General features: G+C 34.7%; 2 protein-coding genes across 4 annotated transcripts; one reads left to right on the forward strand and one right to left on the reverse strand.

The window, feature by feature from the left end:
• The first annotated feature begins 3,201 nt into the window (after positions 1–3,201).
• On the forward strand, positions 3,202–17,390 carry LOC112013187 (ubiquitin carboxyl-terminal hydrolase 15). 2 transcript variants are annotated; one of them, XM_024045574.2, is made up of 14 exons: positions 3,202–3,348; positions 4,922–5,352; positions 8,742–9,183; positions 9,264–9,720; positions 9,799–9,950; positions 10,053–10,141; positions 10,562–10,647; positions 10,752–10,914; positions 11,140–11,263; positions 11,407–11,564; positions 11,677–11,761; positions 12,290–12,502; positions 15,918–15,979; positions 16,572–17,390. In XM_024045574.2, the coding sequence occupies exons 2-14, from the start codon at positions 5,066–5,068 to the stop codon at positions 17,266–17,268; spliced, it is 3,015 nt and encodes a 1,004-aa protein (XP_023901342.1). In that variant the 5' UTR covers positions 3,202–3,348; positions 4,922–5,065; the 3' UTR covers positions 17,269–17,390. The 2 variants fall into 2 exon arrangements, with proteins under 2 accessions (XP_023901342.1, XP_023901343.1); XM_024045575.2 differs by having other exon boundaries at positions 3,202–3,344.
• Positions 17,391–18,929: 1,539 nt separating this feature from the next.
• Positions 18,930–23,754, reverse strand: LOC112013177 (uncharacterized). Of its 2 annotated transcripts, XM_065777083.1 has the most exons (5): positions 22,801–23,754; positions 20,037–20,381; positions 19,663–19,867; positions 19,368–19,543; positions 18,930–19,252 (listed from the first exon to the last, which is right to left on the reverse strand). In XM_065777083.1, exons 1-5 carry the CDS (start codon positions 22,856–22,858, stop codon positions 19,122–19,124), a joined length of 915 nt encoding a protein of 304 aa, XP_065633155.1. In that variant the 5' UTR covers positions 22,859–23,754; the 3' UTR covers positions 18,930–19,121. The 2 variants fall into 2 exon arrangements, with proteins under 2 accessions (XP_065633155.1, XP_065633154.1); XM_065777082.1 differs by lacking the exon at positions 22,801–23,754 and having other exon boundaries at positions 20,037–22,100.
• Between the last annotated feature and the right edge of the window lie 3,624 nt (positions 23,755–27,378).

The following is a 27,378-nucleotide window of genomic DNA, read 5'->3' on the forward strand; positions in this document are numbered from 1 at the left end:
GAAGAATGAGAGAAAGAAAAGATAAAAAAAAAAAAAGGATAATAAGAGAAGAGAAAAAGGAAAATGAAAGAAAAAAAAGGAGAAAAGAGAAAAAAGCAAATGAAAGAGAAAGAGAAAAGAGATAAAAGGAGAAGAAAATGAAAGAGAAGAAAGAGAAAGAAAAAGAGAAAAAGAAAAATAAAGAGAAGAAAGAAAGAAAAATTATATATATATTTCATACGTGTAGTTGTGAATAAACTACGTGCTTAAGGGGCTAATGTTGATATCCAAATTTTCACACTTTGGCCAATAAGTAAGGCCCAAACCCCAGTAGGTCATGGAGAGGAAATATGAGGATTAACACTTAAATCCATGTCCCAACTGAATTGGCTAGGAGTAACCTACGAAAGGTTCTTGTTGCAGAATGCTTGGATATGAGGATAAGTGGGGCCATAAGTGACGCAAGACCTTACATTAAGGAAATGTCATGAAAAGGCCTAAAATGGCACAACTTTGTATAAATGAGTTAGAAGAAGATGAAGAAACCTGGAACTTTCAATGGACATTTCAATGAAAAGAAAGAACACGATAAAAAAAAGAAGATAGGAAAAGCTAACAGGTAAAACAGAGAAAAGCAAAGCATAGTGGAAAAGTGAGAGATCCAATAAGGGAGACTTCCCAAGTTCCAACTATAGAAGAGAAACCAACAAATAAAGTAAGGTAAAGCTGGGTACTTCAATGAGAAAGTATAGAGGAATAAAACATACTGTGAATAAAAAGGAGAAAGCTCTCACATATCAAATGCTGCAAAATGCCCAACGAGTAAAGTAAAAAGATATCAAACGCTGCAGAATATCCAACAGGTAAAACATTGCAAAATAGGAAAATTCCTAGGGTTCAAGCTATAGGATGAGATCCAATGGGTAAAGGAAGGTAGGCAAATGGGTTCAACCAATCTGTATCCTAGACATACAAAGGAGGTTTAACTTGTCATTACTGAGATTCAGGGAGGTGTGGTCTCACAGAGGGGAGTAAGATCTTAGTTGTGATAATTTGTCACAACTCTTTAGAGATTGCATTTGTTGGGAAAAGCACTTATACCAAAAGAGGAAAAAGTTGTGGATTATCATGAGGTGCATGTCATAGGGTTAGTTCACACCAAGCCAAATAGCAATAATGGTCTTCCACCATTTACGCTAAATAGAAACCGAGTAATAACCATAAATCCACCAAAAAAAACCAAATAACTCTTCTGTGGTTGTAACCCAAAAAGGAGAGGAAAAATAATTAGTAGAGATAAACAAACATGTGACTCGAGAAATTAAAAGGAAATAAAAAAGGGTAAAAGACCCACTCAATTTCAAGTATAAAAGGAGTAGATTACCTAAGGGAAGAGGTAACATGATGGGAAGAGAAAAAAAAAAAAAAAAAAAGAGAACAAAAAGAAAGAAAAATAATGAAAAATAAAGAAGAGAAATTGAGTAAAGAAAATGTTGAGAATTTGTACCTAGTAGAGTACTTGCACTCTTCTACAGAAAACACCTAGAGAGAAAGAGATTACCGCATAATAGTAGTATTGACATGCACCACTAGGAAAACTTCCTCTCTCCCACGAGACACATATCTCTTGAGTTTCTCAATGTTTATCTTAATATGGCCAATCTGACTCACATTCCAAACCTCACAATTTTGTGCCAACTCAAGGCAATAAGACTATGTGAGTTGGATTTGAAATCTTTTTGGCCCAATTCGTTCTACACAATGTATTTTATACATATGTGTGAATACGTATATGTATATATACTAATATAAATATATGTGTGTGTGTGTGTGTGTGTGTAAATATATAAATATATTTGAGAATATGTATGCCAACATGTTGTAAACTAACATTTGATTGATTAATACTTTCTTTGGATTTTAGTTTGTGTGTGTGTGCAGACCTATAATAGTAAAGTAGAGTAATGATCAATTTGCATAAAGTAGAAACAACTCATTCTGTTGAGAGAGTCTTGTTACATAGCAGAATAAATGTTCCCTTTGCAAAAAGTGAAGAACAACCCTTTATATGGTAATAGAAGAGGACAATAAGTCCATTTTGCAGCAACGTTCCTTGGATTAGACTTAATGTTTGTACCCAAACTAGTAGCAGTAGAATGGAACCCCAAAGCTCATTTCGTGAAAGTGTCAAACCCAACTTCCTTCTTGGGAAAAAAAAAAAAAGGCCAGACTAGAAGATATCCAATAATATGAAGACACATGTCTAAGTTGTAAAAACGTGAAAAAACGATCCGCAACACCATTCCATGATACCACATTAGTCTATTGAGCACATGACTGAGGAAGTTAGAGGCACACTCAACTCTTTCTCTGGTTGATTTGTAAACCATACTTTAGAAGCCAATTTTATCGATTTTCATAGATGAACTTTTTCCTTTTTATAATATTATGAAAATTGATTTGCATCTTATCTGTTCTAGATTTTGTTTATGGACCTTTATATATATATATATATATCTTTTATAATTCGAATCTTAAATGCCTATATTAGAAATATCAAGATGTATCAATAAGTTGAGATACAAAACTCTCGGCATAAATCACTCTTTTTGTTCGCCAATTTCTTTGTCTAGCTTTTTTTTTTTTTTAAGATTTGGATCGAAATCCCAAATATCCTATTCGACTAAAAAATTTTATTAGTGAAGTTAACTGGAATCTACAATTTACCTTTGTTTTATAAGAAAAGTTAATAGATACTCTAAGAACATTGATTTAAGAAATATTTATAGAAACTTTTTATGGAATTTTTTTTTAACAAATTTTAATATTTTTCTATGAAAGTAATATCAAAATATTCCTAGAATAATATATTGTCAAATGACAAAGGTAGTTGTTTGTTCGTTCCTTAATCATTAACAATACTCTTATTTCATTCTTGTCTTAATGAGAACTAAACGCGGATCGTGAAAATGACTGCTTTTGTCAAAATTTCAAACTTATGTCCGCATCTACCATAGCATATGTCACATTCGAGTCAAATCCATCGAAACCGAGTCTTTATATCAACATAAACCACATTCATAAGTCCCGTGTTCTTTGTACCCAAAAAAAAAAAAATGTGCCAAAATTGAAATAACCACGAAACCGAATCTTCAACATACGAATTCACGAAATCGTGGTCAATCGAAGTCAGCATTCTCCTGTCTCTATCTTCCTTAAAGACCTTTCCCTCTCTCCACTAGACTCTATTATTATTATTCCCCAAACCCACTTTCACACTCTTCACTCTCTTCACTCTCACTCTCAGTTGAGAACTGCACGTGACCCGTGATCCACACTCTCACTCCGACGCCGTTTCACTTCAGGCAGGTACGTCTCTCACTCTCTCTCTCGTTGCATTTCAAACAATGAAGTTAATGGGTGTAATTTGGTGTAAATTTCAGGGCATTTTTTTTTCGTTTGATTCTCAAAACTGTAACCCCTAAAATTTTTTCCACCAAGCTTTATTAGGTTCTTTCTCTGTTCCTTATTTTTTTTTAGCTTTCGTTTTGGGTTAAGAATCATATTCTCAGCTTCCCATGGTTTTGTTTTTCACCCATATGAAAAGTAAAACCGACTTGAATCAGAGATGCCTATATTGATGCACAATCTTCTGTCATAGGAAGAAAACCCTTTACCCCTTTTGCAAGTTATCAATCAAATCTCTAGTAAACAAGTTTTTCTTTGTTGTTTTCTTTTCATGACTCTTACTGCAGAGTACTAATTGTACAGTACCTGGGAGTACAATAATGTTGTACTCACTTCTCTTCACATACTAGTGGGTCTTTCCCAGTGTACACATTAAAATGGAAAATGAGGTCTCCATTTTTTAACGACATTGTAACGAGTAGTAATTATTAGGTACTCCCGGAATACAGCCGACGTGGCACTCTGCATGAATAATGCAAGCTACCTGATACAAGAATGATTTTTTGAATCTATTTAGTACTCCTGGAATATAGCTATGTGTTACTAATTCCTCCGGGAATACTAAATAATTTTCTTATTTTTATGATAAATTCCTTGCATTTATTGATGTGGGATATCATGTCACTATATAAAGCTATTCTTGAGGTACATTCTTAGGGAACCAGATTACTTTCCACCATGGCACTTTAGGATGAGTTCCTCTAATTGCATTCCTAGCTGATAATAGGCTATATATTCTCCTTAAGTAGATTGCTCCCATGTTACATGATCCTCTTGAGTAAAAAGACATGTAAGGAAAAAACTAATACTTTTGATCTAGCTATGGTTTGGTTTCTGATCATGATAAAAGCTTAGTTTCACGCTTCCTGCCTGTGATGAAATTGGGTTATTGGCTCTTGATGTCACAATCAAGTTCCTCATAGAATTGTGATTTCAAAACCTGATTTTTTTATGTATAAGTCATATTTCTTGATAAAATCTCAAAAGTAGTTTAATCATGAAATCATAGTTTGTTGCTGCATCCTTTTATTTGATGTTGTGATTTGTCTTTATATTGAATAGAGGCACTACTGTGATTGTCTAATGGCATAGTTTATTAGGTTCTCCTATAGTGATAATAGGATTTGGAGGAAACAAGTAGGCATTTCCGCTTTGATGAATTCAACGGTAGAGATATAGCTCTATTGCTTTTATCTCTTTATTTTCGTTTTGGATTAGCTTATTTGGAAGAAGATGTTCTGTAGTTATATATATATTTTCCATCATTCTATTTCAAGTCTGGAAAGAGATAGAGAATCACTTCTTTGTAAAAGGAGACCCTGCTGGACAAATTAAACTCAGAATTTGAAATAGCTTGTTTTCTGTTGATGTAAATAATTGCATATTTTTGTACTAAAATAAGAATAGTGTAGTTTTATTTTTTTCTAAGTTTGATTAGTTACATTGTGAATTTTACGAATAAAAAACTTTACAGGTATTCTTGGTGGGTCATATTCGGTGTTGCAATTCATGTTGTTGCCTCTGGATGTTAATTTACTTGGAATTGTTTAGCTTTAATAAGCTGTCTCCGGGATAGTGGTTTTGAGAGAATATTGGTCATGAGAATGCTGGTGGTGACATGCTTGAACCAAGGGAAGCTGATATACCTGTATTGCTTCTTTTCTTGGTTGTGCTCCCTTTGGTTGCTTACATCTTACTTGGAAAATGGAGTGAGGTTACAAAGAAGAGAGAAAGAATAAGTTTGCTAGCTCAATTGGCTGCTGAAGAAGCTTTTAAAGCAGAAGCGATGGCTGTGGGTAATGCTATTCCTCTTGTGTCTTCTTCAAAGAGTGGACTTCATGTGTGTGCGAGATGCTTTGCTCCTGCTAAAACCCGCTGCTCCAGATGCAAATCTGTTAGATATTGGTATGTCTTATTCCTTGTACTTTTATTGCAACAACTTTTTTTCTCGAGTACTGTATTCTTGCCATTGTATGAATTCGAAGAAGTAAACAAAGTAGGAAAAATATTGTCAATAAGATTAAGAACAGCGCCAAAATCTTTACATCCCCAGATTTGATTGTTAGAACTTTTACTTCACTTGTGAAAGAAGTAAAAAATTTTCTGATCATGGATGGTGATAATTGCCAGTTCCTAATGAGCTGTGCCTTGTGTGTTTATCTTCTTGATTCTGACCTAGGAATTGTCTATTTGGTCACTCAATAAATGTCCTCCCTCTCTATTGCTTGTCACTGTATATAGTTATGAATGAATCACTGTATAGGAATATTGGAAGACTCTTGGAAGTCTTTGCCTGAAGTAATATACAAAAGTGAGCTATATGATATATCCAACTTGGCAATTAAAATCTAGATATGAATCTTTTAGGAGTATTATTTGAATGGGTTACTTCATATAAATCATTTTGGCTTTACTATACATTTTTTACTTGAATTTTTGAAATAGTTTTGTTGATATCGACATACCAGATACCACTACAATTATGAGACTTGTTCTTGTAATAGAATAATTTACAGTATTAAACTTAGCTATTTTGTGTAAAATAAAATAGAGAACTGAGATGTGGGATCCCCACTTATTTTGCAATTAAAATATTTTTTAATAATGAAAAAATTACTTAGGAAAGACAAATATAGCTGTGTTGAGCATAAAATAATCTTTCTCTTCATCTTGTTCTTCTTTGATACCATTGCTTCTTGTTAGTGTGTGCTTTAAACTTTTAATAATAAGCATGATACTCTGTATGCTGAGGGAACGGACTACAAATTTCCAAAAAATGCTGGAAACCTGTTTCCTTTAAAATGCTAATTATATACCTGCTAGTTGGACTGAAATGTAGACACTTTTTTGGATACTGATAGCCTAAGTGAATAATACTCTGGCTAGTACCACTTTCCAACTTTTCTATTAATCTTTGATGGTAGTGTTTAGTATGTCTTTGAATTGGCCTTGGTTGCACTCTAACTGAACAATCATGGCTTATGAAAAATGTGTGTGTGTGTGTGTGTGTTTTTGTTTTTTTTTTTTTTTTTTTTTTTTTTATAAATAAATATCAATTCTCTAGGTTTGTTAGATGCAAATGAGCCAAACTGAGCCAGATACTAGTGTGTCTGAGCTTGGCACGCTTCCAGCTCAAACAAGCTTCATCAAGCCAGCTTGTGCTTGGCTCATACAAATATTTCGAAGCTTGAGCTCAACTTGGCTTGTTCCACTCAACTTGAAAATGACTAATGAGCTCAAATTTAAGATTTTTAGAGTTCAAGCAAAGTTCTTTAGCAGCCTATTCTATTCCTTTTACACTTCTCAGAAAGCTGACAGTCAAAGGTAAGAAAACAGGAAGGAGATTAAAATAGAAAAGAAAACCGAACAAGTAGCAGCAATGGCAGCTCCATATGGGACTTTGGCATGAGTTCTTGCTGCTGCTTTAGAAATTGGTGTTGAATTTGGTATGAGGGAGAGGAAGTGAGGGATACAAGTTGCTGGTTGATTTTACTTCACTCTGATCTCTTCGACTGAACCTGGAGGAGACTTCAATCATTCAACTTTAGCTTCTGAAGGAATCATGTCACTTGGAACTCCGGAAAGTGAATCTTCTTTGATACACTATTCTTGGTATGAAGGATCATACGGTTTAAAATCAAAAGAAAAAGGGATTGTGTTTGAAACAGAAATAAGAAGGAAATGAAGAAATTTACACCATATTTTTGTATAAATACACAGTGCATTAGAATCCTAGGAATTCCCCCTTATTTGAACAAATCTGTTTCACCTACAAAAGAAATAAAAGCTAGTGTGCATTTGCAGGTGTTTTATAGTAACTGAATTGTTAAATTTGTTAGAAAACATTTAAAAGTTTTCAAATCCTTTTTCCAGTGAATTTGTCCTGGATTTTATTTAATCTTGTTCTTTTATTTATTTATTTATTTTTATATAACTAATTATTCTCTTATAACTTTTACATCATGGTGGCATCGTGGTTTTTCTTGGTTGACTCCATGGTGCAGCCATTGATTTCACTGGTCATTTTTGTGGTTTAATTGGAGGTCCAGTAATCTAGTTTCAAAAATGTATCTTTATTCTTATTCAATGTTATTAATTTGTATTGGTTAGTGTTTTGTAGAAACACTGGCCTATAATGGTTACAGCCAAGCAATTGGAAAAATTTCTTTGAACAATCTAATATCCATTCATGATCCTTTGATGGCTTTTTGTGGATTTAAAAATCAAAAGGAAGAAGCACTTTCAATTGCTTCCTTCTAAATAAGTATTTTGGTGCCTGTTTTTCTAGAGATGTTAACTATCAAGGTCTTTCAAGCAAATCACTTGACCATCATGGGGAGTGAAAATACTGAATTCAAGAGTTTTTGGGCCAAACTTTGGGGGCTCCAAAATTTAAAATTGGAGGTTTAAAAGTTAAAACCCAATTTTTTTTTTTTAAATTTTTTAAAATTTTTTTTCTAAGTAAAAAACCCAAAACTGTTGTTAGAGAAGCTTCATATTTATTACTTTCATTTACTCGTGCATTTTCTTTGGACCCTCCCACTTTGCTCTTGCAGGCTTATTGTCTCCTGTTAAACCTATTACCTTTACCTTGACCAGCTCTAGCAGTCTATTTCTCAATGTTCTTCATTTTGGTTTTTTTTTGAATAACCATAGGGGTATAATTACTATGAATAAATTGTGTATGAGCAAAAGTAGCAATGAATCAGTATATCATCTTCTTTAACATTGTGATGTGCCCGATGAGTTCTGGTCCTTAAGTCTTCACTTTGTTTGGAGTGCATTAGGTAATGCCTTGAAGGATGAAGGATGTATTTGTATCCCAGAAAGGGAGGTCTGCTGTGGTGAGAAGGGTGAGATTTGCGGGGCTTCCCCTCTTTGTATCATGTGAACAATCCAGAGAGAGGAATAATCATATCTTCGATAGTACAGAGTAGACCAGGAATTCTTTGACAAGTATTTTTAAAGCACTTTATACGATTGACTATGCGCTTTTGGAAACTAGCATTGCGATTCTTTTTTAGAATTTATAGCATTCATGAATTTTTATATTGAAATTTGACATTAGGATGTATTATAATCATCATTTGTATGTATTTTCTCTTTGATTGAAATGTTTACCTATCATTTTTCTTTTGAAAGAACTTTGCACAATTATACATGCTGTAGATTTGCTTCACTATCTTATTGAGAGGAGCCAAAAAAAAATCCTTTTTTTTGAGAATCAATAGCATTCTTGAAATGACTCGGACTCTGAAAGTTTATCAAATTTTGAACTGATAACTTTTTTACAGTTCTGGAAAGTGTCAAATTATCCACTGGAGGCAAGCTCACAAGCAAGAGTGCCAGCAATTGGAAACTACTAGCAGCTCAAGCTCATCTCCTAAGTCTGTCTCAGTCGAAGAATCCCTTCATGGCAGGGTTTTACTTAATGACTACATGAACTCACAGTTCCTTGGTTACGATAATGATCAGGGAGAAAAAGTTTCTACAGATGATTTAACTTCATTAAGCTTTGGCGTTCCTGCTGTTGTTGATTACTCTGCAATTGGTAACTCTCAAATCCCCATTCTTGAGAGAACAGTGAACAAACGGGTGTCTCATAAACCCCAGAATGAATTGTTGAGAGGAGAGGATAAAGATGTAATTGACTCTTGTGAAGATGCCTCCAAAAGTAGGGCTACCCATTTGACTTCTGATTTTATTTCATCAAAGGAGGCATTTACAAGGCATAGGGTCAGTATCTTTGGAATTTATTATTTTATTTTTAGCAATAATTTTTCTCTGCTTATGATATAATTTCAAATTGGCTGCAGTCAAGAAAGAGTGATTCTGTTGTGTCAGAAGTAGAAAATTTAAGAAAGCACAATGTCAATAGCTCTAATGTAGGACAAGCTGCTTCAAGAGGTACGATGCATGGGAGTGATAAGTATATTACCCCACCTCAGAATACATTTGAACCAAGAAAAAGTTGTGGATTCTCAAGCTCATCATGTATGACTAGAAATGGAACAAATGCACATCAAATGGAGTATGATCAGGATGAAGGAGATTTACTTAAATGGGAAAATTCTACTAATGCTGAAAAAATAAATTTCAATAGCTCCTATGAAATGACTGCAACTAATGGAAATGTAAATGCTAAAAGTGGGTCACAAGCTTTACAGGCGAAAATTTCTAAATTGCCAAAATCAACAATGAAAGTTTCAGGAGAGCAATATTGTTCAGAATTTGAGAGGAAAGGACATATTGCCAATGAATCAAGTCAGACCGGTAACTTATTTATTTATTTATTTATTTTTTATGTACCTTGCACTTAATTGTTCCCCTAATTCTGTATGCATTTTGCAGATGTTGCCAGAATGAGAGATATCAAAGCTGCGCAAGGAAGCAATGGGGTTGAAAGGATGGGAATTATGAAGATGGTTGGTCTAAGAAAGTCAACCAAACTTACCAGACAAGATGCTCCGATAAATAATGGCAAAAGAAACAAAAAATTAAAGGTCAATTTGGGTTAACCCTATGTTATTTGATTTTGTTGCTTCCTCTGTCTTAAGTAATTAAATGGAATTTCTCATATATTATCTGCTATTTTTCTGTATCAGATGCTGTTTCCTTATGAGGAATTTGTAAAGTTCTTCCAGTGTGAAGTCTTTGATCTATCACCTAGGGGCCTTTTAAATTGTGGTAACAGGTATTGCCATGTCTTACTTTCTAAAAGAAATGAAGACTATGTTTAGCACATGTAGTTCAAAAGTACAAAACTGGGAAGCAAAAACAATAAGAAACAGAGTTCTTGTCCTATTGTGTGCTTTTGTTTATAAACTTAAGCGACGACTAGAATTTGCTGTACTTCATGCAATTGCCTGTCACTAGTTTCTTGCTTTTGTTTTCTTTTTGCTAGACTCTATAGAATTTATTGAAGACATAGCGAACATACAAGGTAGATGAAATGTCAAAAAGAAAGCAGATGTAAATAGTTGGTTGATCAACTACATAGATCCATGAATGAAAGTACACATTTTAGAAAAATTTTATTGGGTAATTCTAATGTATTAGACATTTGAGAATCTTTCATTCTATTCTTTATTGTTTATTTTTTTATTTTTTGCAGTTGCTATGCTAATGCCGTCTTGCAGTGTTTGACCTGCACAAAGCCTCTCATCACCTATCTGATTCATAGATCACATTCAAGAGCATGTACTCAAGTCTTCTCATTTACTCTCATTATTAGATTGTCAAATGTTTGAGCTTTACTTTTGTTTTGATGTTGTACTTACTCTGGTTTATTTTATTCATGTTAGGTTGTGTAAAAGGTTGGTGTCTCATGTGTGAACTAGAGCAACATGTAGTGATGTTAAGAGAAAGTGGGGGCCCTCTGTCTTTGAGCAGGATCCTTATGCATATCCGAAGTATTAATTTCCAAATTGGTGATGGAAGTCAGGAAGATGCACATGAATTTTTAAGGTCTGTTAAGATTTAGTAACCAATTTTGTCTTCTCTTTTTTTTTTTTTTTTTTTTTTAATTTTTTTTTTTTTAACACTGGTTTTGGTTCTCTTTGTTGTTTCTGTTTCCTTATATATGCAAAAATGGAAAAGACTTAGTCAAATTTGAATTAAAGAAGTATCTTATGTTGATGATGTTCTACATCAGTTTAATTAAATAAAATTATATAATGCTGTCTTATCCAGGCTTATTATTGCGTCAATGCAATCCATATGCTTGGAAGGACTAGGTGGCGAGAACAAGGTTGATCCTATATTGCAAGAAACAACATTTATACAACATATTTTTGGTGGCCGTCTTAGATCAAAGGTGTTTATTTCTTCTTTTAACCTTTGTCTTAAAGCTTGGTTGTGAAATCTTTATTGGGTTGCTTTTCCTCTTCTTCTTTTTTTTTTTTTTTTTCCCCCTCTTACCTACAATGATCATCATTAAGTTAATATCAATGTTACTAGGTCAAGTGTATGATATGTCATCAAGAATCAGAACGATATGAAAACATCATGGATCTCACATTAGAGATATATGGTTGGGTTGAATCATTGGAAGATGCTTTGACTCAATTTACAGCCACTGAAGATTTGGATGGAGAAAACATGTACAGATGTGGAAGGTTTGATGACCTTAGTTTATTAACTCTTAGCGTAACCATTTATTGTAGAAGTTAAAAGTTTTGGGTTTCAACTCAAATAGCTTATAAGCTGTCCATATATTTTGATGTACAGATGTGCTACATATGTTCGAGCTAGGAAGCAATTGAGCATACATGAGGCTCCAAATATCCTGACAATTGTCTTGAAGAGATTTCAGGTACCACTGTGCAACTGCATTAGTGATGAGATGGAGGTCCTGCCATATGTTACTGTGTCTTTGTGATTCTCTATTAATTTCAATTAGACATTAAACATCAGTGCATGAGATCATGAGATCATAATTGAGACAGAATTAGATTTGAGTCTTAATTTAATTGTCTACAAGTGGTTGACAAATTGCTTTGTAGCTACATAAGTTGCTTTTATTACCCATTAGGTAATATCTAGAAAAAAAAAGATTTAGTAATGAGAAATTATTTCTCAATTGGCTCCTCTCGGGGTTTCCAATGGAGACCCTCCCCCAATGATTATATTATCAAAGGTGAAGCCATAAGCCAGCTCTCTGTTTTTTCGAACCTACACAAGGGTCAACACTTGAAAGTTGAAACATGGGACACCTTCATGTTTTTACTACACTAAATGATTTCTGGGTTTGGCTTTGGCACATTTTCTAATAGATATCTATATGTTTTATGCTTGTGAAAAAACTTGTTGGAATCTTCAATATTGGATTTTGCTTCATCAGGAGGGAAGATATGGGAAAATAAGTAAGTGGATCACTTTTCCCGACATGTTGGATATGATTCCCTTTATGACTGGGACCGAAGACATTCCACCACTTTACATGCTTTATGCTGTTGTTGTGCATTTGGACACATTAAATGCATCTTTCTCTGGACATTATGTGTCATATGTGAAAGATATGCGCGGAAATTGGTTCAGGATAGATGACACTGAGGTAAAATTTTCTCCTTATAAGTGTTATGGTATACATTGATTATGTGTTTCAAATTTTATTTTATTTTTCTTTGAAGAACTTTTGTCTGGGCATTTGACCATTTGAAAGATGCATTTGAGGGTTCATTTCAACAAATTTTTTCAAGGCATGTCACTAGTCTTTTGGATGGTGTTTTTCCTCTCCTGTTGTTCATAAAAATTAGAAAAAAAAAATAGAAAGGTCAGTGATCATTGTTTCTAATTGATGATTTGCTCTTATCATTTGTTGATCCTTTGTTCAAAATAGTGGAACACATTTATATTTATGTTATGATTATGTTCCAAACTTTAAGAATTGATAGTCTGGTTGGGTGTATTTTTTTGGGTAAATTTTTATCTAAGAGAATCAGGGGAACAACAAAAATTGACTTTGGAAATATATTCTTTCAAGATTGCTTGTATTCTTGAGGTTTTAATACAAGATTCAAATACTCCCTTAAATATATGATATTGTCACATTAACCTTAAAATTGATGCATCGATGCCAAAGATGCCTTTTCAAGCTAACGATAAAAGCATGAATGAAGACTTCCATTTGTCAATGTCATAAAATATATCTCTTAGTCTGCAAATCAGCTGTGTTGGTCAACCAAAAGGTTTATACCCGGTGCGCAAAGTTACTACTTATGCAAGGTCTAGTAGAGGTGGATGATTGGTAGACAACCTCACATCCAATTTTTGGCAAGGCTAAACATAATTAGATTCTCTTTATAGAAGTTCAATTGAATTAACTAATTTATATAATATTTAGCGTTTCATATCAAAATGAAAGAAATTTCAATATCAGTCTTAATTTCTTTAGTTACTGAATCTACCTTATCTAATATTAGGTTTGGGAGTTTAAAGAATGGAATGGAGTATGATTTATTTTCTTTAGTATGTTTGGGAGTTCATATGAGAAGAAATAGAAAAGAAAGAAATATTTAATTTCACTAATATATCCATCATCTTTTATTTATCTTCTTATACTAGAGATACAATCAATATTTCAACTCCCTTTCATTAAAGGAATGCATATTTTTTCCACTTTTAGGAGGAATGCTTAAGAGGGAATGAAATGAACATTCCCTCCTAGTCATTCCATTCCTTCCTACTAAATTCCCAAATAGGGAATAGATAGAATATTCCAGAAAGATCCCTTTCTATCCATTCCTTTCCACCCTTCCAAACAAGCTGTAAGTGATATCTATCATATATCGTAAACTCTACATGTTCCATTAAATTTTTTATTATGTTTTTTGCATTGAGAGTGATGACACGTTGCTTATTCTTCCTTTTGGTTATAACATTACAACCAACTTAGATGCTTAGACATGGTTCTCTTGTTGATGGTTGGTGCCCTTACCTATTCTCCAATTATAGAGTACTCCCTTCTAGCACAACCTTGTCTTGCAAAAAGAGGAGTCTTTTCTTCTTCTTTTTTGATAAGTACATAATATCAATGAATGTTTTAAGTTATGAATAAATTGTGATAGTTTTAGAAGAGTTTCAGAAAACCTAAAGAGATATAGATATTTATTTCATATCTATGATGATACCTTTCTTATCATGATCTTATCATCTTATTGGGTCAACAAACAAATGTCGTAGTATATAAGTAGATGATCGACTCCCGCGAGTTCGAGTTCGGTCATACAGCATTCCTGCACTTCACCGGCCTTCTCCAGCAAGCGTATGAAAAAGCAAGGAAGGAGAGTGTCACATGCCAACGTGAAACTTGGTAGTACGCCAAAGCGGATCTGTCATTGACTAAATGGCTCAGTAAAGTAGGTATTGGATTGGTAGCTTCGTTTTTGCTGATTTGTGGGGGTCGTGGAAGATTTGGGTTCGAGTCCCAAGCCCCCCTTGTGATAGATGCACGGAATACCCGGCATCGTTTGATTTCTCATTAATATCTAGGAAATACTCATGTTTTCTATTTTTTTACTCTTCTTCATTTTCTTATTTATATGGGCCTTAATCTTCATTTTCAAATATATCTATCATAGAATGACAAACGAGCAGAGAAATAAAAAAAGAGACTTCTTCAGTTTCTTTATTTCATTATTTATTTATAATAATGTTATATCTCAAGGAGCTACGACATATCATTATTACTTGGGCTTTTTCATGGTTGGGCTTTACTTTGTTTTCCAAATCTCCCTTCATTTGGTCGGTTGGTTCAGAAGAATCATCGTCTTCTTCTACTATCAGAGCCCCGGCCAGTCCGCCACGGGAGCGGGATATCGACGATGTGTTTTCGTTGGGCGGAAAGCACGACGCCCAAGCATCATCATCTCATCTGGCTCACGAGCAGACGGATGCCAGGCTTCCCGCGGCTGGTGAACCGGCCCCCTCCGACTCTCAACCCGCCCCCACGCACTCAACCGAACCCGAGGCCGCGCCGCCTTCCGCGAGGGTCTCACCTTATCCCTATGCCTTTGATCAGGTTATCTAGGAGGACAGTGTTTGCTCCATACAAAGGCACCTCTTGGGGGGCGAAAGAACTCCCTCCTACGAAGTATTACAGCGGTCCCTCTATCTCTATGAGGCGCAGGACTCACCTACCAAGAGAAACTTTTCTCAGAATAGAAATTAAGTGCTCTTTTATTGCAATTGAGGCAATGTAAAGAGAGCTTTTTATGCAAAAATAAGTTGTACTACTTATAATCATATGGTTCAAAATTGCTTCTTTAGTTTACTAATATCTAAATGACCCAATCTAGTGTTTACAACTAGACCCTCATAAGCTAAGTGAGCAGTAAGGGGTTGATGATAATTGTGAATTCAGAGTTTTGCTCAGTCAACTAAATGCTATGGCAATGAAGTTGGAAGCCTTGTCATTTAATGCATCATGTTTAGAGATTTATCTGGAAAATGTCTTTAATCAACATACTTTTTTAGGATTAAATGCAAATATATTTACTTTTAGGAGATTATGTTTCTTGGATGATTGATATACATATGCGAATCTGAGATGATGTAGGAGAGTGCTAGTTGAGATAGCTAAATTTTGTTGTTTCAAATGTGACATCTCTGTATAATTAGTATTTATGCCTCTTTGAATTGTTAAATTGACATTTATATCTATATATATAATTGAAATATTCAAATTGTGTCCGTTATGGTTTTGAATGAGTGAAATAAGTGAGGAATCCTCTAGACTTATTTTATGGATGTGAAACTATATGATTCACTTGATATGGTTCTAGCTCCTATTCACATAAGCAGATCAGAAACAACTGTCATAGTCAGCCTTCATGTTCTTATTCCCCCTTTATGCTTGACATGGTTCCTCTCAATGCAAATATTAATGGTTGAAAAGTTTGGGACTACACTTAGCATTGATGTTCCTTTTGTTTCGTATGATTTTCTGGTTTAATGAATTGCATTGACAGGTTCAGCCTGTGCCAATGAGCAAGGTGATGTCTGAAGGAGCGTATATCTTATTTTACATGAGGTATGCATTGTCTGGGGCTAAAGTCCTCACTTAATTTTTTTTTTTTCTTCTCCCTTTTCTTTCCTTGTTTGTTTGGTTACTCTTGCCCTTTTTTATATGTTTGACTAAATTAACCCTGTATATCTATATCACTCAGAAGTACTTTGTTTGATAAGTAATGACAAGTACTTCCCAAACTATAGCAACGTAGATACTTTGGGCATTTCAAGGGAGATCAGTTCTACTTTTAGTATTACATCATATAGGCAAGTGTATGTTGGACCTCTCTTTTTTATCACTTATGTCAAAGGTCAAGCCTTGGTGTGATGGCAAGTGCCATCCACCAAATGCAATAGATCGGGGGTTCAAGTTTTTGAATTAGTCTCTCTAATAAGTTGGGGGTATGGCTGCTTACCATGACCTCTCCTAGACCCATAAAAGTGGGAGTTTGTGCACTAGGTACGACCTTTTTTTATTTTCTTTTGTCAGTCTCCTTACAAGGATTTCAGTGGATCCCTCCCCTATATCTTTATGTCATGTCTTTTTGTATATATTCTTTTGCAATTCATTTATGTGCTCTTCAGATTGTAGATGCTCTATGATTTTGTTTTAGGTCTTGCCCTCGTCCTCAAAGAACATATATTGAGAAAACCATCCAGCAGCAAGTTCCTGCCTCTGTAAGGAACTGCATATCAAAAGCTCAGAAACTTGCAAGGACCGGTCAAAGCAGACCTAGCAGCCAATCTGTTGGCTTACAAGATTCAACAAATCCAAGACCAGATATGCCTCCCCGTTCTACCAACCATACTTCAAATGGTATCCTCAAGAGTGCTAGCAGAAATGTCCAGCCAGTGATGGAAGCATATGCTGAACCAGTCTGTATGGACTTCTCTAATGCAACATCAAGTGATTGGTCCCTCTTTACAAGCTCAGATGAGGCCTCATTCACAACTGAGAGTACTAGAGACTCATTCAGTACTGTAGATTATGCTGATACATGCAATGCAGATACAATCTCGTCGATCTTCAATACATTATATGCACCAGAATACTCCCGCAATTCTGTTTCTTGCAGAAAAGTGTCAAATTGTAGACCGCACACGAGGTTCGTTTCTGAGCAAAAAGGCCATATTTTGGATTCATATTTGTCAACACAACCTCTTGACAAAGTACAGAAACAAGTGCTTTCAAAACAGCTTAGTGATCCTTCAAGCCAATTCCCTTCTGACAGTAACTGCAACATGTTTGTAAAATATGGGAGTAACCCAATACATGGTTTTGAACGAACTTCTGATCATTGTAAACTGTAGTCCATGAAATTTAACTACTATAGTGATAAGTTAGCTAGGGAGTTGCCTCAAAAATTTTGGTTTTAGTACATTGTTTTTGGGGCTTGTGATTATATTAGAATAACAAAAATTTATTCTTGTTAGTACTGAAATTGTTGTTAGGAGAAAAGAGCTAGCAATTCACAAACCGGCCTGTTTTTGTGTAAGTTGTCGACTGTCAGAAAATAAAATTTTCATGACTGGCTCAGAGACAAACCTAGTATTTTAACTTTTCTACAAGAAACAAAATTGCAGGAGTATTCTGGAGCATATAACTTGTTGAAGATTGACTGAATTGCGTCTATATTGCATGAATCAGCATAATCTACAGCACTGAATGAGTCTCTTAGTGCTCTCAGCTGTAAATGAGGACTCATCTAAGCTTGTAAAAGAGGGACCAATCACAAATCGTTCTATATTTCACTGGATCTTTAAAACAATTGTTGCTTTTCACTTCATTTTTCTTAGCAATCAATTAAAACCTTGGGGAATTCAGTCTAATAGGTTAAGGGCTCTGCTGTATTGAATTTAAATATACTGTAATCAAATTTATTTATTTAAATCCTGGATCCCAAATTATTGTCCTTAATGTAGCCGTAAATTATTCACTAACTGAAGCTGAAAAGTGTTTGTGAGTATTAGCTAACGTGGATCAATTGGTTTTAGTTTGGTGTTTCTCATTTGAGTTGTAGGGATTATATTTGTAAGACTATCTCTAGCAACTTATCTAAATTTTTGTACTGTTTTGGACAGTGATATTTAGCTTTTACCTACCTATTTTTTCAAATACACTTTTCAACAAATTCTCTATCATTTTCTTCATCTCATTTAAATATTATTTCTTCATTCATTTTTTATTCATTATTTATTCATTTTTTAATAACTACACATCTTTCAACATTTTTTTATTTAATAGCTATTATAATAAAAAAAAAACATTTGAAGTGTAAAGAGTAAATGCCCTAGTGTTCTCTATTTGCAAGGTTTTCAGACTCGGACCGTTCATTTAACCGTAAAAGGGAGAGATTCAAGGGTTTTAAAGTCAAACCGAGGTCGAACCGTGATGACGTCATAATTAACTTAATAATTATTTTAAATATATATAAAAACATTAAATTAGTAAAAAAAATAGAAAAATTAACTAAAATAGGCTAATTCATTTAGAGAAGTTTATTTCTAAAAAATACATAAAACTTACAAAAATATAGTACACAAATACACATTGTTACACACTGTGCATAAACTATACATTGTTTCTCATAACTACACACCCTGTGCATAAACTGTGTGCATAAAACAATGTTAATTCAAACATAAACTGGAATCAGACATTTTGGGTGACCTTCGCTTCCTTTATTTGTGCACTTCTTAATGATATGGGACCTGGGGCAGGGACATGTGCCACCAACAACTAAACAAAATAGAGTAGTTCCATTCCACAAGGAACTCCCAAGTTTCACCTAATGAGGAATTTCTTAGTAAGCCCTGGGTGCAGAAAGTCTATTCTATTATTTCATATCCAAAGAAAACAAAACGTTTTTCAAAATGTCCACAAATAGTTTTTAAAATACCATAACCAATCCAAAATACAACTACACATTGTTTCTCATAATACAACTACGTGAACAAACTTGTTTCTCATAATAATGTTTTCCAAGTTACAGTACACAAACACAACTACATATTGTTTCTTACAAAAATACATAAAAACTTGTTTCTAAAAAACAATAATAAAACTTCAAACTCCAAGTTATACACAGTGTCTTACAAAAAGACATAGAAAGTATTTCTAAAATACAAAATAGAACTTCAAAGTTCAAACAGAGTTATTATGATCATAAATTATCAATGTCATGATAGTTATCATGCTCATCATCATTCCCTGGAAATCCAGGAGGAGGGCCAACAGGTTGTCCAAATGTTCCCAAATCAATTCCTTCAACCTCACTGCTATCATCTACAGATTCTACACACAAGTTTGAACAAAATAAAAAGAAAAATCATTATAATATTTACAAAAGTTTGAAAAAAATAAAAGAAAAATCACTATAGGTTATTAAATTGTTTACATATAAACTAACCTTCAATATTAGAAGAAGGCCATGCACTTGCTGGATATGCACCCTCTTCATAAATTACATTCTCCAACTCTTCATAATTAAGATATGGGTCTTCTTCTTCCACAAATACCCAAAAATCAGTTTTGTCAATACTTGCATAATCAATTGGGTCAAAATTAAACTTTTTGTTGTAAAGCCTGCATCATAAAATGTCATGCTCATTATTGGAATTTGAACATAATTAGTAACTAACAATTACATTATACAAATGACTTTTTAAAAATTAATATAATGACAAGATATAGCATTTAGTTACCTATGTCTCAATCGCAAGTTATGATGAACAAATATAAGATCATTGAGCCTTTGATGTTCCAACCTATTTCTCCTCTTAGAATGTATTTGGTCAAATAAACTCCAACAACGCTCACATCCAGAAGAGGCGGAAGTTTGGCTAAGGATTCTAATTGCCAATTTTTGCAAGTTTGGAGCATCAGCATCCCACAACTTCCACCATTCATCTAATTTTCATAACACAACGTAATCTAATATTAATCAACATAAACAAACAAACTTTCAATTGAATAATCAATTCAGTTATTCTAACTATAGTGACAAAACTAACTTTCAACATGAACAAAAAAAACTAAGATTTGTTTATAGTATTAAAGAAAACTAATTACTTCTCACCTGGATGAGTGGTCGTGCTTGTTGACAATGCAAGATCTCTATCAAAGCTCCTAATACGGTCTCGAAAATATTGGGTTTCCTTAATTACCTTTTCTTTGTCACCATCATATTTTGTCCCAATGTAGTCCAAAACAGCCATATGTACTTCTGGTTTCTGATAAAAATTCTCCTTATCATATTGAAAAGCAGGATTTAACCAAAATGCAGCAGCATGAAGATCTTTACGCAAATGTTTGTCCCAACGGTTTTTTATAATTGAGGTGTATGGCTTGTACAAGTGCTTCTTCATTCGGAAGATCTTCTTGATTCCCAACCATGCTCTATGCATGCCCTCATACACATATCCTATTGCAGGCCTTTGATCAGAATCAACAATCCGTAACAAACGAATGAGTGGCGATGAAATCTTGACAAGAACATTAATATCATCCCAAAAAGAATTATCCAAAATGATAGAAACTACTTCTTTTGCCTTTGACTCTCTTGCTAATTTATTGTCCATAAAGAACTTGCCAGTCACTAAGGCTTGCAAGTCATGCTTATGCACATTAAGGCTTCCAAATGAAAGGAAAGTAGTAGCAAATCTTGTTGCTCCTACACGTACAATATCTGTCCAGCCAGGTCTCTTCCTCAACCAAGCAATCAAAGCCACATGATTATAAATAAAAACTGTAACTTTGGATGCATGTTTTTTGAGTCTTTCCACATGAGGCATGTCTCCCATATCTTGCAACACAAGATTCAGGCAATGTGTTGCATAAGGAGACCAACTAATAGTTTTATACTTTTCACACAACAATTTACCAGCAGATACATAATTGGAAGCATTATCAGTAACCATGTGAACTAAGTTTTTTGGACCAACCCATGTAGCTACTTCATCAAACAATTTAAACAAGTTTCTGGTACTCTTCACAATATCTGAGGCATCAACTGATTTTACAAATACCATTCTCCTAAGACAATAAACAAGGAAATTAATCAATGACCTATGTCTAGTATCTGTCCAACCATCAGCCATAAGTGTACATCCAACTTCTGCCCAATGCCTACGTTGTGACTTAACCAACAACTGAACCTCTTTCTTTTGATCCCTTAACAAAAGGACTCGTACAGTATGATAAGATGGACCTTTGTAACGAGGACCAGCACTAGCTATGGCATCTATCATCCTTTGATAGTACATTGAATTTACTACATTAAAAGGAATGCAATTGTCATACAAAAACCTGCAATAGCCATATCAGCTTGCCACACCCTTTCTTTACTTTGGAACACACTTTTAAGACCAGGTTGAGCTCCTGGAGTAGTTCATGGAGCAAAGTAATTATCTATTGGGTTTGTACCCTTTCTTTTACCTAAAACAGGTTTTTTAGGCAACCCACTACTAAATCCTTCTTGAACATCTTCATCTTCTTGCATATCACTATTTGTGGAAGGCACACTAAACATTTCTTCTTGACGTTGTTTCTCAGCTTTTTTCTTCAACTTAAACTCCTTCACATATTCCAACATTTGGTATCTCACATCATGAGAAACCTTTTTACACGATCCAATATCACCTTTTATCCCCGCAAGGTGTTTTTTCATCCTATTAATACCCCCACCTTTATATGTTTGCCTACAATACATACATGTAAAAGTATTCCGTCACTTCTCATCCGTCCCAAGGCTAAAATGTTCCCAAGCCGGATCAACATATTCCCTTACTCTTGAGCTAGACTTCACTACGTTGGAATCAACTTCATGTGATGGAGTAGACCCGATCTTTGTTTCCATTTTAATCTAAAAGACTAAACAACCAATCAAACACGCATAGACCCATCAATTTTTGAAATACAGATAGTCAAAGAATCACAACTTCATACACAGAGTCAAATTAACAAACTAATATACACGGAGTCATAGAGTCCATAATCAATAATATAGCATACAAGCATTAAACCAGAATGCGTGTTTACACAGAGTCATAGAGTCATAGAGTCCACAGTTTACAATGTACACTATAATTGTTTCTATGACTTAGTTTACAATGTACACTATTTGACAATTTACATTGTACATTGTACACAGAGTCATAGAGTCCACAGTTTGTTTCTATGACACTATAAACTGTGGACTTTATGACTCTGTGTACAATGTAAATTGTAAACAATTATAGTGTACAATGGGAACTCAGCATTAAAAAGAAACAATTACAGTGTACAATGTAGCCACAATCAATAATACAGCGTACAAGGGAACTCAGCATTAAACCCAAATTCATCAACAAACACCTAAACCGAGCTAAGAATATGATCAAATAAACGAGTACTCTTAAAGAATATAATCAAATCCACAAATAAATCACAGTAAGCTTAAATACATAAATCTCAGTAAGCTCAAATCTCATATAAATCTCTATAGTTGATCAAGCTGAATTCACACTAAAGTTCTCATAATTTCCTATAATTTCCTTTTCCTTTCTTTTTTTGCTCTGACCATAAATTCTTAAATCCAATCACACTAAAAAACCAAGCACAATTTAAAGTAACAAAATTGAGTGTCCAAAAAACAACCTTAAAAAACAATCAAAGTACACACACAATCCAATCAAAATCTACGTACCAAATCTAGTACCTCCAGAACACAACATAAAACAAAATATAAATTGACACACAATCCAATCTAACACTCACCAAATAAAGTCAAACACAACAAAATCTAGTACCTCCAGAACACAACATAAAACAAAATATAAATTGACAAAAATTGATTATTGTACCAAACGACGGTGACGGCGACGAGGGAAAGCTGCGATGAGCGTGAGCTGCAATGAGCATGAGCTGTGATGAGCATGAGTTGCGATCTGCGACAACTTAGCTGCGATGAGAGAAATGAGGGAGAGTTGCGACGGCTTAGCTGCGATGAGCGTGAGCTGCGATTTGTGACGGCAACGAGGGAGAGAGGCAGAGACAAGAGAGTGAGGAAGAGGGAGAGAGGCAGAGATGAGAGAATGAGGAAGAGGCAGAGAGTGATTGAGAGTGATTAAGATTTGAGAGAGTGAGGGTTTCGTTTCAGGGTTATTCAATCAAAATACCCAAAACGACACCGTATTAGAGAAAAGAAAAAAGAAAAAAAAAAAAAAAACAGAGACTGAACGACGCCGTTTTAGGCTAAAACAAGGCAGCCTATTTGAATCGTGTGAACTGATCATGGTTCACAGAACTGGACGGTCGGACCGTGGTTCAGACAGTTCCATGCTTTTTTCGCATGGAACGGTTCTTCACCTTAAATGGATCGCAAATGTGAACGGTTCGTGGGTTTCCCGGTCGAACTGTACGGTCTGGTCCGGGTTTAACAACCTTGGCTCTTTGTAGAAAAGCACTGTAGCATTTCTAATAAAAAAAATGGAGATGGAAAAACTGTTGAAGTGGGTTTTTGGGGTGTTTTCTCTCTAAAATTGATTTTAAATAAGCCATTGGAGATGCTCTAAGCCCCTTGAGGATTATGATTTTGTAGCCTTTGGAAGGATGTGGTAAATTACTATATTCATTCCACCAATTGTGTTCCATTTACTTCACTTCCATAAAGCACTACCAATTGCATTTTGCCTAATGTTTACCTGGGCTTTGTCATTTGTGTATTGTTTATCTGTGAGGTAAAACTTGATGGGGACCATGCTAAATATGCAAAAGTGATAATGAATTTGAGGCTCAGAGATGTCCAAGAAATGGAGATTTTGTCTGCCCATCGGTTATTTTTAATGGAAGAAAAGGCTTAAAGCAAGAAGATGCTCTATCTTCTTATCTTTTTGTAATAGGAAATAGGAATGGATGCCCTTTTTAAGCTAGTGCGGGCTACTTTAGGTGGTTGGTTCAAGTTCCAACCTAAATGCTGATGGTCGTTACTCTGCTTATGCTCTTTTTAGCACTTTTTTTTTGGGGGGTTGGTTAGAGTATCCAGAAGTCCATAATTATCTGATTATTTTCTTAGATGTGTAGTTCTCTTAACAAAAAATAATAATTACAACGAGAAAGTCCTCAAAGATGGTCTCTTGTGTTTCAAACCTAGGACCTTATGAAGCCTTACACAACACTAGGTCAACCCTTTGATTTTTTTAATTTATTAATTATTATTTTTAATATTTTAATTTTAAGCACAGTAACTTCTTTAGGAGTTTAAAACCTATATCTTTTATCAACTAATGCTAGCAACATTAAAATATTTTACTGGTTACCGAAGAGATTAAAAATTAGATTCTTGCCAAGCTGCAATTTAGAGTAGGGAGACTTCCAATAGAGTACGATCTAGGAAGTTTTGCATGCATGACCGTAAACCACTAGTTGATAAGATCACTAGTAGAATAGTAGAATCCAATGTTGGTATTCTAAACACCTCTAATTTAATGCATTTTCTTTTAGTTTATTAGTTCATGCAGGTTTGTGGTCACCCTGACTACAGTAGTTATGGCTCAATCCCAGTGGTAGCTTTAGAAATATTTTTTGGGAGGGTTATTTAGAAAGTTCAATTTAACAAAATTTAATAAAAATAAAACTTAAATATCTTTAGTTATTGACCCCTTTTTTTTTTTTTTTTTTTTTTTTCAACAACAACAACAACAACAAAAACAAACAAACAAACAATTGCAAATACATAAAATGTTGCAATATCTTTCTATGAGTTTTCATATTTTGAAATCATCACATAATAATTCATTATCAATTGTTATTATCTATTGTCAATGTTGGTAGATATGACCATTTTATTTTATTGCGTTTGTATAACATTTTTATTTTTATGCAATTGTCACTGACTATTTGTCATTGTTTTTATAAAAATAGTTTAAACTAAATGGCAAAACTCATCTCACTTGCATTGTATGAATTATTGACTAATACAACCACACACATCTATACATCAATAATATACTAAGTGTCTACTTAACTATTCAAATGCTTGAATCTCTCTCATAAATCTCATCTCATCTTTCTCCTCTATTTGACTATCTTGATATCTTTGATTCTAAGAGTAAAAATTGAGTGTTTGTTAGTGTGGTAGGCCTTTTTATGTCCTGGGCTGAATTGCTCCTGCCATACTATGCCCAATGATTTTGGGGTAGGAGAGTCGGGACTGGCTTAGAAACTCACCTTAGGCCAGCTTGTGCACAAGTTAGAACCCCTAGTAGGAATCTTGATGGAGTTGCGTGCCCACAGCAAGAAATGCTGTCACAAAAAATGTTATAACAGGAGAAACATAATACAATAGGATAACTAAAATGTTTTAACTAAAGTATTTGCTGTTGACAACAATAATGCTTAAACAATTCTACATAGGGAAAATACAATAATGTAATTATGATAGGAGTAAATTAATAACAAGAAAATAACATTAGTTCTTAATCAATCATAACAAAAGAAGGAAGAGGACTAGTCTGCTAAACTTGGCTCCTTGGAAGATTCAAGTCCAAGAAAGGAACCAATCTCCAATGTGGGTAACCTCACAGAAAAATCTTGCCATAAAAATTACTCACTTTGGAAAATGGACTTAAGTGACTTAATCTCAGATTCTTAACTTGCTAGAGAGTGGGCTATTGAGAGGGAGAGAAGTGGGTAACCTACTAGTGCATGTTTTTCACCCCTATCACTCCTATTTTCTTTCTCACTCTTAATTATCTTATTTTCTTTTTTTTTTTCTTCTTCTTTGTACTCTTTGTTTCCTCTCCTCTGCTTCTCTGTTTTTCGTGTTCTCTCTCGTTTCCCCTTGTTGTTTATTGTGCAGGGCTAAGGTCTTTTTATACTACCTGTCATGATAAGATTTACTATTTTTACCCCTCAACTACTTTTGCCTTGTTGTGTGTGTCCTTCCTGGACTACCCACTAGTACGTTGGCTGCCTAGCCATAACTAATGCACTGCATTGGCCGAGCCATGCCTCATTCCCAGACAAAAGTAGTTTTTGTTTTTGTTTTCTACTTCCCTTAGCACTCCTATCCGGATAAAGGTTGGCTTTCTCTCTTACCAACCCCTATAGCATGCACATAGTAATTCTAGCTCATGTTTACCTTTTTTGGGTGGTATGTCATTCCAACAGGATATTTCCCTTAAAAGAGCTTGAGCAGGAACCCCAAAATAGGCTCTCCCCTTCTTCCCACCGCCAGACCACACCCTCTCTTACCTTAGACCCATGGCCCACCTTCCCAGTATTAGCTGGGTATAGGTAAGTGTTACTTGAGCCTTGTGCATGCTCCATTTCCATACGAGTCCATTACTTTTCTGGCGTTCATGCATTTGCCATTGCCTACAGATTTTTCTGCCTCTGCTACATGTTTTGGTGTTTGTTTAACTTTTATGGCGTGGATGAATTCTTGAGTCTTCATTCTTTGCATCTCATTTCTTCTTTAGACTGGGCATTGCTTTGGTGTGGGCTTTCTCTTCTTTAATTCGGCCCCTCTTTCCTTTCACTTCTGGTTTGTCGGCTAGCTGGTGCTCCTGCCATGCCATTACATTGTTCTCGCTATGATGTTGTTTACCCTTGTTTACTGTACCACTTTTGGGCTTGCGGGTTGAAGTGCCTGTCATGCCAGTTTCATGTTGTAAAGTTGTGATTTACAACTATGTTTTATGTTGGCTTTATTCCATGATGAAAAGTGTTGTAATTGCTTTAATTTTGTTCCTTGTATTTTGTGGGATTTTATTGTATTGGGTTTAATATCAAGTTGGTGAAGACTCAAGCTTAATTGAAGACAAATGCATTTCGCGACTAGCTCGCGAGAAGTTCGCCAGAAGGGTTCTCGCGAAAAGGCATGTGAGAAGCACATGACTGGAAGCTAAAGAGTTGTGCTAGACTGTCAATTTCGCGAGTATTTTGCGGGTAAGGCCTTCCTGCAAGATACTAGCGAGACTTTCTGCCTGAAGGATTTTTAAGAGTGACTTTCTTATCTTTCACCTATACTATATATACCCTCATTACCCACAAATGTAAAGGAGGCCAATTCAGAGAGAAAAAAAAAATCCTAGATAGGTTTTTTACAACACATACACCCATCTTTTTGAGAAAGAGTTACTTATCCTTAGTGAGAAATCATTGTAGCCGTTTCTTCAATCCTCTTCCATTGTCATACTTTGAGAGGAGATTTGTACCCAAACACAATCCACACATTTTCAGAGTATAGATAGTGTTTTGGAGCTGTTGGGAAGCATTAGAAGAAATCAAGGATGGCAGATGCAACATGGAGCTTGTTGCAGGATCCAGAGAACTAGACAAGACACGGTTCTGAGAAACCTTGTTAGAATAGGAGCTTGGAGGGCTTAGGTACATCGGGTAGATTAGGCTTGGAGGGTTTCTTGCTAACTCATGTATCC

This window comes from Quercus suber, unplaced genomic scaffold (assembly GCF_002906115.3).
Source record: "Quercus suber isolate HL8 unplaced genomic scaffold, Cork oak 2.0 scaffold_148, whole genome shotgun sequence".
In the NCBI taxonomy this organism is placed as follows: Eukaryota; Viridiplantae; Streptophyta; class Magnoliopsida; order Fagales; family Fagaceae; genus Quercus; species Quercus suber.

Excerpts from the sequence above, each read along its gene's own strand:
- LOC112013187 (XM_024045574.2), top strand. The coding sequence starts at position 5,066 with ATGCTTGAACCAAGGGAAGCTGATATACCTGTATTGCTTCTTTTCTTG. Across the intron at positions 9,951-10,052 it reads AAAGAAACAAAAAATTAAAG|ATGCTGTTTCCTTATGAGGA; the intron begins GTCAATTTGGGT and ends TTTCTGTATCAG. Across the intron at positions 15,980-16,571 it reads TATATCTTATTTTACATGAG|GTCTTGCCCTCGTCCTCAAA; the intron begins GTATGCATTGTC and ends ATTTTGTTTTAG.
- LOC112013177 (XM_065777082.1), bottom strand. The coding sequence starts at position 21,222 with ATGTACTATCAAAGGATGATAGATGCCATAGCTAGTGCTGGTCCTCGT. Across the intron at positions 19,868-20,036 it reads AAGCACGACCACTCATCCAG|ATGAATGGTGGAAGTTGTGG; the intron begins GTGAGAAGTAAT and ends TATGAAAATTAG. Across the intron at positions 19,253-19,367 it reads GCCTTCTTCTAATATTGAAG|AATCTGTAGATGATAGCAGT; the intron begins GTTAGTTTATAT and ends ACTTGTGTGTAG.